The 16,045-nt window shown below is 35.4% G+C and overlaps 2 protein-coding genes across 2 annotated transcripts; one reads left to right on the forward strand and one right to left on the reverse strand.

Annotated features, from left to right (window-relative positions):
- Nucleotides 1-7,865: 7,865 nt before the first annotated feature.
- LOC148406383 (uncharacterized) lies at nt 7,866-10,051 on the forward strand. The gene is made up of 2 exons (XM_088405230.1): nt 7,866-8,046; nt 9,490-10,051. Exons 1-2 carry the CDS (start codon nt 7,993-7,995, stop codon nt 9,922-9,924), a joined length of 489 nt encoding a protein of 162 aa, XP_088261356.1. The 5' UTR covers nt 7,866-7,992; the 3' UTR covers nt 9,925-10,051.
- A 306-nt stretch (nt 10,052-10,357) lies between these two features.
- On the reverse strand, nt 10,358-15,738 carry anxa14 (annexin A14). The gene is made up of 12 exons (XM_088404962.1): nt 15,558-15,738; nt 15,220-15,316; nt 15,026-15,114; nt 13,880-13,993; nt 13,711-13,801; nt 13,545-13,624; nt 13,369-13,407; nt 12,107-12,197; nt 11,920-12,015; nt 11,781-11,836; nt 10,902-11,009; nt 10,358-10,652 (listed from the first exon to the last, which is right to left on the reverse strand). The coding sequence occupies exons 1-12, from the start codon at nt 15,582-15,584 to the stop codon at nt 10,593-10,595; spliced, it is 948 nt and encodes a 315-aa protein (XP_088261088.1). The 5' UTR covers nt 15,585-15,738; the 3' UTR covers nt 10,358-10,592.
- Between the last annotated feature and the right edge of the window lie 307 nt (nt 15,739-16,045).

A 16,045-nucleotide genomic window follows, 5' to 3' on the forward strand; every position in this document is an offset into this window, starting at 1 on the left:
TGAGAAAATACGGCTACCGTCAACTGAAGAGGAAATCGTCTTGCAATATGAAATTTCTTGTCCCGGGTTTCTTTTCACTGGCCCTGCTGGAATTTGTCTTTGTGCAGGTAACATGTTTACAGACTGGTGATGGGAAAAATTTACTTTGGATACCTGCTGCTTTAACCCCTGGCAGAAATTTAGACCCAACTTGGGCTTTTGGAAAACTATACAAAAAAAACCCCACTAGAAGGCTAAAATATTGTACAGATTGTCAAAACATGATGACATTCAATATGCCATCCTGCCGTCCCTTCTAAATGCTTGCAAATGGGAGGTCAAGACGTACACCCTGCAGAGGTCAAATTTAGCCAGTGTCGGGCTCATTTACTGCCATTAAAAGTTGGAAATATTTTCAGTGTTGGACATATTGAAAACCTGATATTTTATTATGCATTTCCCTCGATATTTGCAATCAATCAATCAATCAATCAATCAATTTTTTTTGTGTGTTGAGACCCCCAAATCACCTGGGGGCGCTAACAAACATCTCATGACATTTGCAAGCCTTTCAATGACTTTGTTGAGTCGCTTAGCCTGATTCCCATACTGCTTTGATAAGGCTTTGATCCAAGAACTTAATGTTGCAGGAAAGCTTTGATTTTGAAGTGTTGCTGTCTGTGATATCTGTAGCATTGAACAGCTGTTAAGAGGTTAATATAATCTTTTGAGTTAATGGGTCATCTTACAAGATTTCAAAACATTTACAGTCATTGTAAAAAAAACAAAACTTATATATATATATATATATATATATATATATATATATATATATATATATATATATATATATATATATATATATATATATATATAATGCTTTCTCATTTTGATCTCTTTTACAACACAGACAATTTATAGACAAGCTGTGAGCACTTTCATGAATGACACCATGATTACAACCTGGCCATCTAATAACACCAACTCCGCCATTGCCGCCATTGCCACCCCCACCACCGCCAAGGCCACCACCATGTTGGTTTCCGGTAGCTTGACCACAACAACGAAACCTGTGACCACCAAGGTTGTCTCCGCGGCAACAAGGGGACGTCACCTCTCCACCTCCGCCAGCGTGCTCATTGAATTGTGTTTGCTCCAGGCATTTTGCCTCTGAGTTTCTCCTACAAGGAACACGCAATTTGACTGTTTGATGCTGTACCAACGGGAGCATGTTTGGGGCTCAAAGAATAGATTTGTTTGTGCTTTGTTTTACACTAAAATTTGTTGGGTCAATAGCAATCCAAAGTGTGTGAAAGACCAACCGATCCAAATTTTGCATCACTATAGTTCTGACCCAATTTTTTTTTTGAGTGCAAGTTTTAGTTAAGTACCGTATTTTCCGCACTATAAGACACACCGGATTATAACGTGCACCCTCAATTAATGACATACTTTAAAACTTTTTCATATATAAAGCGCACCGGATTATAAGGCGCACCCTCAATTAATGACATATTTTAAAACCTTTTCCATATATAAAGCGCACCGGATTATAAGGCGCACCCTCAATTAATGACATATTTTAAAACCTTTTCAATCACAATATAGTAATACTCAAAGTAATAACAATAACTCAAATAATAACTCTAAACTCTCAATAGCATAATAACTCAGTGTCAATATGAGCAAACTTGTTCAATTGTAAACACACAAAAGAAACAGGTAAAACTTACTTTATCAGTTCATTCCCAATCCTCGAATCACAATCTCAATATTGATCCACATATAAGGCGCACCTGATTATAAAGCGCATCATTGGCTTTTTTTTTTTTTATTAAGGCTTTTAGGTGCACCTTATAGAGTGGAAAATACGGTATTTAAAGCTAGTTGTTTCATATGAGAGTGTATTTGGGCACTAAAGTACTTTTAACTTTTAGTTAAATTTGTTTGCTGTTCATAAAAAAAAAAGTTTACACCTCAGAAAACATTTGAACAAAAAACGAAAAAAATGATATTTCACAAAACAGAGTGTCCACTAATGAAGTGACTGGTTACCCTAAACTGCACCCTAATTTGCTTCCAAATGAAAAACTGTTCTCAATCGCTTTCCTAGTTAAACAATGGAAGCATCCAAGTGAAACAAAACGTTTAGCTTGATTTAACATTAAGTAAATATTCACCGTCAGTTTTGGTATTCCCTCCACTCCCTTCAAATTATCACTGTAACGAATTTTTTCACAGTATCAATAAAACGTGATTAGAGTACAATTAAATTCAATATCATAGTTCCAAAAAGTGGTACGGTATTGATCATTTATTTTGGTACAAAAAAACAAAACCTCCAGTGGTCAATTTATGAAAACTGACTTGAGGCTAACACTAATTTATAAAATCTAGTCTCGCACAAGGAAATGATATTAAAACCAGTCTGTCAATCATCCACTATTCATTTTTTTTTCTTTTGCTCACTTTATGAATAATCTCACAACTTCCTTGGAAAGTCGGGACAGTTAATATTAATCCAGTGAATTAATCCAGTTTTTTGAATCCTAATTGAGGTCATTTTTGGTTTCAACTAAATACAATTGTGCTGGAAAACAATTTTCTTATGTTTTACCTAATTCAAGCTCCTGAGCGTATGATGTGTTCAAGTACAAATGTCAAAAGCGATATTTGAGAAACAGGACCAGCACAACTTCCTGGAACCAAGGTCAAGACATCTGAGTGAATCATAAATTGACTCCTACCCACCCAAAAAGATCGATTACATGTTTTGTATAAAATAAAGAACAGGTAAGCTGTCCGTGTCAGAGCCTGTGAAGTCGTCATTTTGGGAGCATCTCACCGGTGTCTATCATTTTGACATCATTATGAATTTGGTTCGGGGACTTTGCCTTTTGGGACTCCTGGCATCTGCAAAGGTAAAACTTTTTGGAATATATACACGTTTATTGGATTTGAACATTACAACCAATTAATTTTTGGTATGTTATTGCAAGCCAAACCCTTCTGTCACATACTAGAATCAATTTTTTTTTTAAAAAATATACATGTGAATTTAGTTATTTATGGAAGCATTTGCATTCGTTTAGGATAAAAATCCTTTTTTTTTGAGTAATTGTTTTGGAGGAGCTTTGTTGTTTCTAATAATTAACATTTTCTGTTTCATGAAATAGTTTCCCACTTTTTTCTTGGATAGGGATTTTTTTTTTCCTGAAAAACAATATTTTTTTTCTTTTAAAAATCTTTCCAATTAGTCATAAAAGATGTAAATAGAGTTATTATAAAAATTTATTAGAATTATTAGAAAAATACCCCAAAAAAGAGAAGAAATATTAAAAAAATATTTGTAAAAAGACAGAAAAAAGTTGTAAAATAAACTTTACGAAGGAAAAAAAAATGTATAAAATAAAAAAAACATAAATATTTCATAAAATAAGGAAAATCCCTTTTGTTGAAGAACAGAACATTGAAGCCCTACTATGAAATCATATTACTAATTACTGACTTATATTTAAAAATATTTATTATGTAATATATTTATATTTATGTTTAAATTCATTTCTAATCAAACTACAAATGTTTAGACAATAACATTTTCATCGCCCTCCAGTGAATGCAATATTAATCAGTAGGCTATCAATTTTCTTGGCATATATAAATTATATAGGCTCCTTTTGGCTCCAAAAAAAGAAAAAAAAAAGAAAAAAAAGGGGGGGGAAACAAACAATCACACCAGGAGAATTACAATGCCGGTTAGAATTTTATTGCATTTGTTGAGTGTGTTACTCAACATTTTTTTAATAATTATATGTTAACCAGGTAGCTTGACCTTCAAAGTGCATAACTTAATGTCTGTTTTTGAAACAAGGGTAGAATATAAAAGAGGATACATGTTTCTGTTTTTTGGTCATTCATTTCATTGTGATATACATATTTTTTTTCATTTGTGCTTTGGCTCTTTTGTCTTGTATGTCTAATGGTTAAAATATTATCATGAGCTGAACATTCAAGAAAGGTAACAGTAGTAATGAGGGCGTTGACCCAACATGTCTTCATCAGGGCACCTCAAGGCCAGATACCAGTGCCACCGAAGCAGCTTCTGTCAGCACCTCCATGAAAACAACCGAACCTGCTTCTGGCACGACCTCCATAAAAATGACAGCAGCGACTTCTCGCACGACTTCCATGAAAACTACGAAACCGGCTTCTGGCACGAGTACCATGAAATCGAACGATCCAGCTTCTGGCACAACCTCGATGAAAACGACCGAACCGGCTTCTGGCATGACTTCCATAAAAACAAGCGAACCGACTTCTAGTACGACTTCCATAAAAACTACAGAACCGGCTTCTAGCATGACCTCCGTGAAGACCACTGAACCGGCTTCTCGCACAACCTCCATTAAAAGTACCAACCCGACTTCTCGCAAAACTTCCATGAAAACAACCAAACCGGCTTCTAGCACGACTTCCAGAAAAACTACAGAACCAGTTTCCATCACAACCTCAGTGAAAACAACTGAACCGGCTTCTCGCACGACTTCCATAAAAACTACCGAACCGGCTTCCGACACGACCTCCTTGAAAACAACTGAACTGACATCTGGCACGACCGCCATGAAATCGACCGAATTGGCTTCTGGCACGACCTCCACGGAATCTACCGACTCGACTTCTGGCACGACCTCCAGGGCAACAACGATGACTGCTACCAACACCACCACAACAACGATAAAACCTTCAATCTCGACACCTTGTGGAGGAAACAGCGTAGCAGAATCGCTGCTGTTACTCGGAGTCTCACTCCTTCTCAATGTCGTCTGCCCATGAACAAGATGCTAAATATTCCTGAATGACTTTTATAAATCAATATTACCATATTTTCCGCACTATAAGGCACACCGGATTATAAGGCGCACCCTCAATTAATGACATATTTAAAACTTTTTCTATAAATAAGGCGCACCGGATTATAAGGCGCACCCTCAATTAATGACATATTTTAAAACTTTTGCAATCACAATATAGTAATACTCAAAGTAATTAGAAAAATAACTCAATAATTCTAAACTCTCAATAGCATAATAACTCAATGTCAATACAAGCAATCTTGTTCAACTTTAAACACACAAAAGAAACACGTCAAGTTTACTTTATCACTTCATTCCCCATCTACGAATCCCAATCTCAATATTCATCCATATATAGGACGCACCAGATTATAAGGCGCACCATCAGCCATTTAAAAAAATTAAGGCTTTTAGGTGCTCCTTATAGTGCGGAAAAAACGGTACACTTTGTTGTTTTCCTCCTCAGGAAAGCACAAATGAAAATAATTGAGTGATTTTTTTTCCGCCTCCTTTTGTGTGTCACAATGTCAAAAAAGATGTCCATAATATAATATTTTAGAAGTGGTTTTTCTATTCATTTACTTGTTAAATGTTTGAATCTGATGGACCCCTCCACGTTTTTTTGTAATTTGACCACTACAGGTTTAAAAAGCAACAAAAATGCAAAATGGATTATTATAATTGATTATTACATTAAGGAATTTAAAGTGTAGTGGAAAGTGCCAAATCTATGGATGTTTAAACCTTATGATATTACAAATTATTGATTTGCTTTTGTCTATAAATACATTTACACTGGTTTTTGTGATTTCTAAAAACAAGCCTTAGTAAACGGTAAATGGTCATTTTTTTTCAACTAAAAAGCTTTTTTTTCACATTAAATGAGAAATAGCCTTCCCATACATACTTTTTTTCTTGCAAACATAAAATGACTAACTGTAATTTTTTTTTTTGTTTAAAAGCCTTATATACAGTCAATTTTTGTACTATAATCCTCATTAATATATATATATATATATATATATATATATATATATATATATATATATATATATATATATATACACATTAGGGCTGTCAATGTCCCTGGCGGGAAAAAAAAAAGCCTTACTACACGTGGTGTTGCATGTCTGCCTCTTGGTGGTCCTCTGGTGGTCATTTTCTCTCTGGTTGCAGAGTCCGTGTTTGTTACCTGGGAGGGCGGAGTCTCCTGCTGCACACCTGTAACTCATCTCCATTGAGTAGAGTATATCTTTGAAGAACAAGACTGATTGTTCTTTGATTCCTTGTCGCGTTTGAGTTTGCGACACTCTGAGAAACTCGTCTTCCGTTTTGTCGTCATTTAAAAATAATATTGTAACATTAGCGTCTTTGTTGCTATCGTTAGCTGTGGCTGCAATTGCAGCTGCGTGTCTTTATGTTTATGTTGTAGGCTAAACGTCTCTGGTAATCAAACTCCCGCTTACAAAGAATACATGTCACTCTACCTCTAACAAAGGCGTTTTTAAAAGCTACATTTATCTTTCAACTCTCACATGCTCCTCCATTTTCATGTCTTCTTTGTCCGCTTCAGGGTGTGATTGAGCTTTGTTTTCCTATCCCGACCAACTCGAGCACGAGAAGCATGTAAACAAATTTAATCAGCATACAAAGAGCATCAAATGAGAGAAAATTTCAAGATAGAAACTGTTGTTTGTTCCCACTGACACATTATGATGTCATCTCTCAGCAGATCGCTGATATGACCTCATAAAATTGAATCCCCGAGATTGTAAAACACTGTGGCAAAAATATTTCTTCAAGGAAGCGGAAAAGAATTCTGAATAAGTAAATGATAAAAGTGAGTCAGCTGGTAGTATAAAAAAAAAATGTTGCATTTGAATCACATCATGCACGATGATGTCAAATGTTGTCATTTACGTCAATTAAAAGCAATGGAAATATCACGGATATTAAATTAACACAGAACAATTCTAAAACAATTTGACAGTGACAAACGACAAAGCAGCATTAGGGCCATATTAAACAAAAACAAGACATTCAAGATAGATTTATCAGAATAGGCTTTTAGAAGGGACAAAAATACATATTTGTTGACACCACTTCTGGTTTTTGACCAAACAGAACCAACAAGAGGGGATTTTCAGCAGTCCATTGTTCTTTGTCACGAACAGACGTAAAGAGAAGCAACACATGGAGTGTGTGTGTGTGTGTGTGGGGGGGGGGGGGGGGGGGCATCCAACACAAATCAAATAAATATGACCAGAATGCAAGTATTCCCAGCCCAAAGTGTCCGCTACTGACGTGAACGTTTAAGACGCCGAACCCTAAATTTCCTCCAAGCGGTCCAAAAAATCTTTTCTCAATCACCTCACCTGGTTGCACCAAGTGACGCAAAACGTTGAGCTTGATTTAACATTAAGTTCAGTTTTGGCATCATAATCACAATTTACTGGCAGTGCCCGCAAGGTCATTAGCAAACTGCCAAAACATGGTTACTTATTTGACTTATTTTGGTTCACTTTACATTTTTTCAAAGAGGTTACTTCATAAAAACTGGGCTTGAGGCTAACACTAACTCCAAAAAAAAAATCCAAGCAGTCTGTCAATTATCCACTGTACAATTTTTTTTTGCTCTTTTTATGAATAATCTAACAACTTCCTTTGTTCAACAAGTCTGCCTTGACACATGACATAGAACAAGAGGAAACAGCCAGGACATTTAAAATTAACTCGGCACGAATAGGGAAGATAATTCTATATACGCTTTGAAAAAAACACACACACACACACACACACACACACAGAGGAATGGATGTTTGTAACACTTGCTTTGAGATGCTGGAAAAAAAAGACAATGTCCTGTAAATGTGTATGGTTAGCAGACTTTTAACTGAGTTTATGGTGTGTTTTACTTACGATAGTAAAAATGTCAAAAGCAATATTTGATTAACATGATCCTCTTCACACAACTTCCTGGAATCAAGGTCAGAGCATAAAAGGGAGCCATAACCTGACTCCTACCCACCCGAAAGATTGATGACACTCTCGTATAAAAGAAGAACAGACACACAGGGACGGACAGCCCGTGGAAGTACTAAAGACGAATTTGGCCTCCCTCTGAAGTGATCGTTTTAGGAGCATTTCGCAATTTGACATCATGATGAATTTGGTGGGGGGACTTTGCATTTTGGGACTCCTGGCAACGGCAAGGGTAAAACTTTTTTATTTTAAATACAAATGTTGTGTATTTGTAATCAATAAAATTGGACGTTTTATGTCAAAATGGGCCAAACACATATTTAAAAAAAAAAAAATAGGCCTAAATCTATTCTGCTGGGCTCTCTCCTTTGTTTAAAAAAAAATATGGAAACATGCTGGAAGTAAATTGCAGTGATTTTTAGGGGGGGAAAAATCGTTTTTTGGAGGGGGCTTTGTTTTAGTTTGGTTGTTAAATAATCATTCTTTTCTGTTTCATGAAATATTTTTCCATTTTATTTTTGTTTTCTTCTGAAAAACAGGATTATTTTTTTAAAACTTAAAAAAAATATGAGGAAATTTGTACCTCAGAAAAATATTTTAGAACCAGAAAAAAAGGATACAAAAGCAGAAAAAACAGTGAAAAAAAATTGAGTTTTTATGCAAGAGATTTTTGGAGGGGGCTTTGTTTTAGTTTGGTTGTTAAATAATCATTTTTCTGTATCATGAAATATTTTTCCATTTTATTTTCATTTTCTTCTGAAAAACAGGATTATTTTTTTAAAACTTAAAAAAAATATGAGGAAATATGTACCTCAGAAAAATATTTTAGAACCAGAAAAAAAGGATACAAAAGCGGAAAAAACAGTGAAAAAAAATTGAGTTTTTATGCAAGAGTTTTTTGGAGGGGGCTTTGGTGTAGTTTTGTTGTTAAATAATCATTCTTTTCTGTTTCATGAAATATTTTTCCATTTTATTTTAAAATCTTTGGAAATAAACATGAGAAAATCTGGACCTTGGAAAAAAATATTTAAAAAAAACAGAAAAAAAGCTACAAAAACAGAAAAAAAAACTGTGAAAAAAATATTGGCCAAAATAGAAAAAAAAACTTCTCAAAAAGTAAAAAAATAACAAAATATTAGTTTCAAAATAGAGGAAAAAATACAATAAAAATCATAACAAATAGTCACAAGAAAAATGACATTAAAAAATCCCTAAAATATATTACGAAGTAAATGTAATAATCTTTCATAGGTTAATGCATTTTTTGGCATAAATTAAATTAGTCTAGCTCCTTTTGGCTCAAGAAAACTATTGGTAACAGACAAACACGACAGGAGGATTACAATACTAATTGAATACTAATTGGAAACTAATGCAACAATATTTCTACATGGAACGCGGGCACCACTTGATTTACTATTTAAAAAGTGTCATCTTGTAGGATCTCGTTTTTTTTTTAATGCTTTTTAAATATATTGTTCCTTGTTATTTTTCTTTAGTCTGCATAATGTGTTCACCAGTGCAGCGAAATATATATTTTTTTGTGCTTCGTCTCACTTCTCTTGCATGTGTGATGGTTAAAATATTACTACGAGCTGAAAACTGAAGAAACGATACAATCGTGCCTCAAAAAGTCATCGAGGTGTTGAACTAACATGTCTTCCTTGTTGAACAGACTCAAGGAAGCACCCCAATGCCAGGCGCCGCTAGCACAACCAGAACATCCGCAACAACCGATAACAGCATGACGGGGTCCCCCGCCGTTGCTGGAACGATGACCTCCACCACCACGCGACTCCCTGGCATGACTAACACCAGTCCGAACGTTTCTCCTACTGGCACAGCGACAACCACCAGGGCCGTGACCGGGACCTCCACGGCGACGACCCAAACTATTCCCGTCACCACCTCCGTGACATCGACCGAGACGGCTCCCGTCACCACCTCCGTGACGTCGACCGAGACGGCTCCCGTCACCACCTCCACCACGACGACGACGAAGCCTTCGACCGCGACGCCCGTCCGGACAACACCCAGCAGAGGAAACAGAGCAGCAGAATCACTGCTGTTACTCGCCGTCACACTTGGTCTCAATGTTGTCTGCTCGTGAACAAATTGCTCAATCCGCCCGGATTTAGCACTTTTATGAATCAATTTTACAGTTCATTGCCTGTTCATTTTTTCACTTGTTTCAACTTTTTGTCTGTTATAATGTCAAGCAGAATTTCTAAAATATTTTAGAAGTTGTGTTTTTTTATGGATTTACATCTTTAATATTTTTTCATATTTTTTTTATGACTACAGCAAAAAAAAAATCAACAAAAATGCAAAACTCATATGATTAAAAAAAAAAAAAAAAAAAAAAAATATATATATATATATATATATATATATATATATATATATATATATATATATATATATATATATATATATATATATATATATTTAAATATTACATTTGGCAGAGTGAGTTCTTATGTAGAAACGATGAAGGATTTAGCCGCATGTAGCCTTATCAAAAAAAATCAAATTGCGGGAAATGAATGAATATATTAGTTTAATGTGTAGTCAAGGCAAATCTACAGATTTTAAACATTATCATATCATATAGATTAAAATGTTTCAAAACACATGGTCAAGCACACATGAAATGATTCACTCTAGATTCAGTGGCTCATAACTTCAGAAGACATTTAAACAATCATAATCCCATACATCACTCACATTAGAAGCATCAATTCTATGTGACCATCAAGTCTTTGTTATTGCTTCACTTTAATCTTCCGATCGACAAATGGCCAGTAGAGCTTCCAAATGATACCCCTTGAAATATTTCTGTTGGGAGGAGGGAAATGGAATGCTTGTTAAAATGCAAGAAAAAATAATATTCACGAGACATTTAGCACGTTCAACAAAGAGTTTGGAATACACTTTCACATTCATTGTCCTCGTGTTATGTCATTTGTCCTTTTGGGACCATCCTTCTTCAGTTTCTGCCTATCAGTTTGTCATAATGTCAACCTGAGGCTTCCTTAGTTCATTGTTAACCGATTGTCTTTTTCTTCATACTGGGTGGTTACTCACCTGCAGGGCTGTGTATAGAGAAGTGCCTGTCAGTTTAAGGAACGCCACTCTAATACAAAGGAGATCTTCCTCGCTGTGGGACACCATGATCCCGTGCACTATGTCTGCCTATAAGAAGGAGATATTATATATTGACAATTATGACGCTGTAAACAGAGCTGTAAACATTTAATTTATTAGTTTTGAAGAATGAAGTTTCTAAAGAATGTTGAATGTGCAGGAAGAATTCAAATAAAAATGGAAATGGGACTTAAACTTGATCCTTGCAGTACACCACAAGCTAGATGTGTGGTTTATGTACATTTAAAGGGGACGTCCACCTCAAAATTGTCTTTACCATTTGTTCTATGCACCCTCACCAGTATACCATAGCTTTTAAAATTGCACATGTGGAATATGAATTAAAGAGCCAAAAATAATAAAACAAACAAATAAAAGAAATATCCATTTATCCATTTCATTTTTCCACTTGTTGACTGAAATTAACATTACAGTCGCGCAGGGTTGAAGTAACAATCAAGGCTCAAATTTTCTGGGTTCAATCATGCGACATTCACAAGGTGAGTCGTGATTGGTTGTTACTTGAACCCTGAGTGATCGTGATGCCATTCTTAGATGACAGCAAGAGGCAAAATGGCCGCCCCCTGAGCTGGATAAAAATGGGTAGATTTTGCTGCCTTTTCCACAAAAACAATGTTGCATTATTGTCAACAATTGGATAGCTTGTTTACAATTAATCTGGTCTTTGAAGTACCAGAACCCCTAGCTTCAAATAGAGTATATAAAATATGTAGATTTTTTTTTTTTAATTCTTTGTATATACACTCAAAAGACATGTTTCTGGAATGCCTTTAAAAGTTTACAATTTTACCATCTTACCTTCATGGCGGTTAATCTTTTGGCGAGGTACACGTCAGGATTTTGAATGCACTCCACTGTTATGACACAGATAACAATAGCCATGGCACAATATTCACACCTCCACTCATTACATACCACGCACAACTAAAACAATTACCTAAAACACTTAAACCCAGACGAATATCCCCAGAAAATCTTTTCTCCAGCAATGGAATCACCATCTGTCCACTCTCTCGCTCCAGTCCCATCAAAACTATCGGAAAGGCAAAGTCAGCGTAACATACTTGACAACTACGTTTTGTGATGACAAAACAAAAGGCATCTGTTTACATTTTGTACCTCACCTTTTTTCAGGTGATTTGAATCTCTCGAGGTGAGAATATCAATCCAAGGAGCCGCGTCAGCTTTTTTCTCACTTAGTGATGCGGTCAGGGACTGTGAGGAATTGTAATAACAAAATTAGCTTTGTTTGACAAATGAGGAAGCTTGGCTAGATTAGATATAGAATTCTGAGGCCGATGCCAATACCAATGAACCAGCCGATTCATTTGAAAATGTATATTGAATAAAAAAGTATTTGTTTCCTCTCAATGCATTTCAATAGACATCACTTAGTTTGACTATTTCTGGGTCGGCCTGGTTCCTATTTCCCACTGATGTCAGAAGTAAATATTATTGTTTACAGAGGTAGACAACTTACATTTTTTTTTTTTGCTGGTCCGACATTTGTCATTCATCAGAGCCTCTCCGTCATCGTTTTTTTTATTTTTTAAAGCCAGACGAAATCATAATTGTCGGTCAGTCAGTCCATTGGTGTATTGTTGCCGAACATTCTGCCCTCCACTAGGGGGTGACATTTGACATTTTTTTCGGGTCCGTCATTCGTCAGGCACTGGTCTACCTCTGTCTGCACTCATACTAATTCTTTTTTCTGTTTTATTATCTAAACTTAAAGTTAACACCATGTTGAAACACAACACTAATGTAAGTGTAACACAAAAACAAAGTCAGCTAAGGGGTTTAACCCTCAGTTATAATACCCACACCATATTGTTTAATACAGGAGACGAGAGTGCAATTAACATCCACGTTCACTAGATGGCATTATCATGCTTTACAAGACTCTGAAATGTAAAATGTCAGTTCTCATTTACAACTGCCTGCCCGACAACTACAGTATAGAAGACGGTTTCATCAACATGTGTCTAAATTTCACCTGTCACATACACTACAAGTGAAAAAAAGTATTGCTGCGGTTAGTTTGAATAAAAATCATCTTAAATTAGGGGATTAAAAAAACTTCTATCTTGCATTTCCTGGCCAAGAGCCAATTAGAAAAAATATGCAAATTTGGCCCACATTCATTGGTTGCTTGAAACGTATCCCAGTATCTCATCAGCAAGACATGAAACCTGGACTACAACAGGGAGGAGCTAAAAATAAATCTCTGATAAAGTCAGCTGCAAACTGACGATTATTACATTGACTGATCAAGTGATATCTGATAAAGTCAGCTGCAAACTGACGATTATTACATTGACTGCAGGCTAATTGCAGTTTGAACCATAAAGATGCCGCAATATATTTAGTGAAATACGCTTTGTACCTCAATGTCCCCTTGAACACAACCTGCAACTTCTTCTTTCTAATGGAAGAGAAGCAAAATAAACATTATTGTGATTGACATTTAATTCATAATAATTTGTTTTGGTATTTACTGCTAGCATGTCTTTGTGTTTATCTTCAATTAATATGAAAAAAAGACACAAGCAACCAAATTACATTCATCAGAGCTACTATGAGCTTAGCAAAGTCTCCACTGGTTTCTCCTCTTGCTTCCTTCTCCAAGTCCTTTTTATACACTGAAAAAATAAATGAAGCAGATGTGAAGTAACTGATTTAGATAATAGCTACAACCCACAAAAAAAAGCAAGGCTTGTATACTTACTTTCTTTATACGCGGCACTGATATCCCGGAGCTCCTTGCTTGATTTTACACATAGAATCTCCAGTAGTGTTTCCTCATCCGTACCTAAACCCTGAACAATGTATTGTCCCCAGGATTAGAAAAACAATGGCATATACATTTGGAAGATCGGCATAATAAAAGCACACACAGCCATGGCTTGATGTAGGCGATAAGCTTGATGATGGAGAGGAGGCATCATCACTTCCAGCATGAGAGCCTCCAGATCACCAGACAGAACTTTTTTTAAGACAGCTATCAGGTCCTGTATCAAAGAAAGCAAGGGGTGAAAGAAACTATTAAATCTAAACATGAATTGAGTCGAGGATAAGAGTTTAAATCAGATATGTGTTACGTTTTGAGAAGTGAGTTATTAACTCATTCATCTTTCTGAATATTTCTTTTTAAAAGTCCAGACATTCAATCCTAGGTGCACATATTTTTTTTTTCAAAGATTTTCAATTATCTGGCTAAACATATGTATAAAACTGGCTGGTCATGAATGAATTAAGTCATTGTTCAGTCATAAATATGAATTAATGATGTTTGGTTATTAAGTACTTAAGGAATCACTTAAGGGATTAAAGGGTAATATATATATATATATATATATATATATATATATATATATATATATATATATATATATATATATATATATATATATATATATATATATATATATATATATATATATATATATTTTTTTTTTTTTTTTTGTACCAGATATTTTAAAACCCTTGTTTCGCCAAAGACTGGAAATTGGAAAAACTATAAATACTGTAAGTACTTGAGATTGAATTACTAGACTCTTGCAAATGTACAAATATGTCTTTGGGATTGAATGAGTTAAATTTTTACAAGGGTCTGTTGGATCCAAGTCCTGATATTGATGATCAGATCATCTTGCCCGTCTAACAGATTAAGATGTTGACTATTTGACTCAATGTCAAAAAAAGTGAGTGGGACTTAAACTTGACCCTTGTGGTACACCACAACAATATCTGTGGTCAATACTAGATAAAGGCTACTTTCTTGTTTAAAATAAAAATCTATCAAGCACATCACAACATCGACAAACGCTTTTAAGGACTACAGTGTTAGCTTCTCACAAGCAACACACATTTGATGACCTGCTGAAGTTGACCGAGAGGCGTTTTGCGTGTCAAACCTCCTTTCTAAACAAAGGTGTGTAAGAAAGACATTTACATGAAGTTTGATCAGCAAATACTTAGAAGTTACGATGAGCGAACGCCATCTCTGGTATGTTGTTAGGATTTACTTATATATTCTTTACCTGTCCTGTTGTCTCTTTATACATTTTGGCAACGTCCTGTCTTTGAGCATTGTTGCGATTTGTTAGGATTCTCACAAGAGTAGCTGCGTCTGCGGGGACAACAAGTTAGGGTTGGAACTTTTGGAGGCAAATGAACAAAAAGAAATACGTAAGACTCCCAGAGGATTCAATAGAAATGTCCAGTGTAGGATTACCTTTCTTTGCCAGTGCTTCATGGATCTGTATCACATCTTTTTGTGGGTGGAAACCAGAGAAAGGTCGCACGGTTCCAAGAGTACCCCAACACATTGTCTACATGAGAAACAAACATCAGAACATGAATTCTGGATGTTATCATAAACATTATTAGATTAAAATGGAATGGATGATATAACCAGGTATGGAATTTGTTGTCTAATACAATTTATTGTTTAACATGGTGTTCATTTCAGCACTGCAGGGTAAACAAGTTAAAAAAAACACACACAAACACATGGAGTAAAATGTGAAGCATAGGATATGACTAAAAGAAGAAAGGTCAATGTGTACTTACATGGGACTTATAGTACTCCCGGTCCATTGCTGTCTTCAATTACTTGGAAAAAATAAATGGAGGTAAATTAACCTACAAAAACTTAACAGCAGTGTGAAGTAAACACAAGTTGGGAAACAGGTTTATTTTACAATCTACCGGCGATAAAATCCCAGTTTGTTGCAGTGCTGTGCAAAAGTGGACAGCTTTTTTCTTTTCTGTCTCCTTTTTTTTCTTTTTTTTTTTTTTTTTAACAACCGTAAGCTATCAGCCTTGGCGCACCCTGCGCCACCTCCCACACTGTTCTAGCCAACCAGAACAACATTATAGTTCTGTACTATTTCGAAGACAATTGAGCTATGTTTACAATTATTATTAAATGTGAAGTATATATTGATTTGGGATAAAAACCTGGTCACATAATGAATTCGTCTGCAGATGAAAACAACACATGTCTTTTGGGGTGTTTTGTCTGCACAGGCTGAATAACAAAACTCTACTTGAATCCT

This window comes from Hippichthys cyanospilos, chromosome 21 (assembly GCF_059441005.1).
Source record: "Hippichthys cyanospilos isolate Australia breed blue-spotted pipefish chromosome 21, RoL_Hcya_1.0, whole genome shotgun sequence".
Lineage (NCBI taxonomy): Eukaryota > Metazoa > Chordata > Actinopteri > Syngnathiformes > Syngnathidae > Hippichthys > Hippichthys cyanospilos.

What these genes read in the sequence shown, in the direction of transcription:
- LOC148406383 (XM_088405230.1), top strand. Translation starts at nt 7,993, where the DNA reads ATGATGAATTTGGTGGGGGGACTTTGCATTTTGGGACTCCTGGCAACG. An exon ending in GACTCCTGGCAACGGCAAGG is followed by an intron (nt 8,047 to 9,489) that starts GTAAAACTTTTT and finishes CTTGTTGAACAG; the next exon opens with ACTCAAGGAAGCACCCCAAT.
- anxa14 (XM_088404962.1), bottom strand. Translation starts at nt 15,584, where the DNA reads ATGGACCGGGAGTACTATAAGTCCCAT. An exon ending in AAAGATTAACCGCCATGAAG is followed by an intron (nt 11,010 to 11,780) that starts GTAAGATGGTAA and finishes TCCTTCTTATAG; the next exon opens with GCAGACATAGTGCACGGGAT. An exon ending in CTCTATACACAGCCCTGCAG is followed by an intron (nt 10,653 to 10,901) that starts GTGAGTAACCAC and finishes TCCTCCCAACAG; the next exon opens with AAATATTTCAAGGGGTATCA.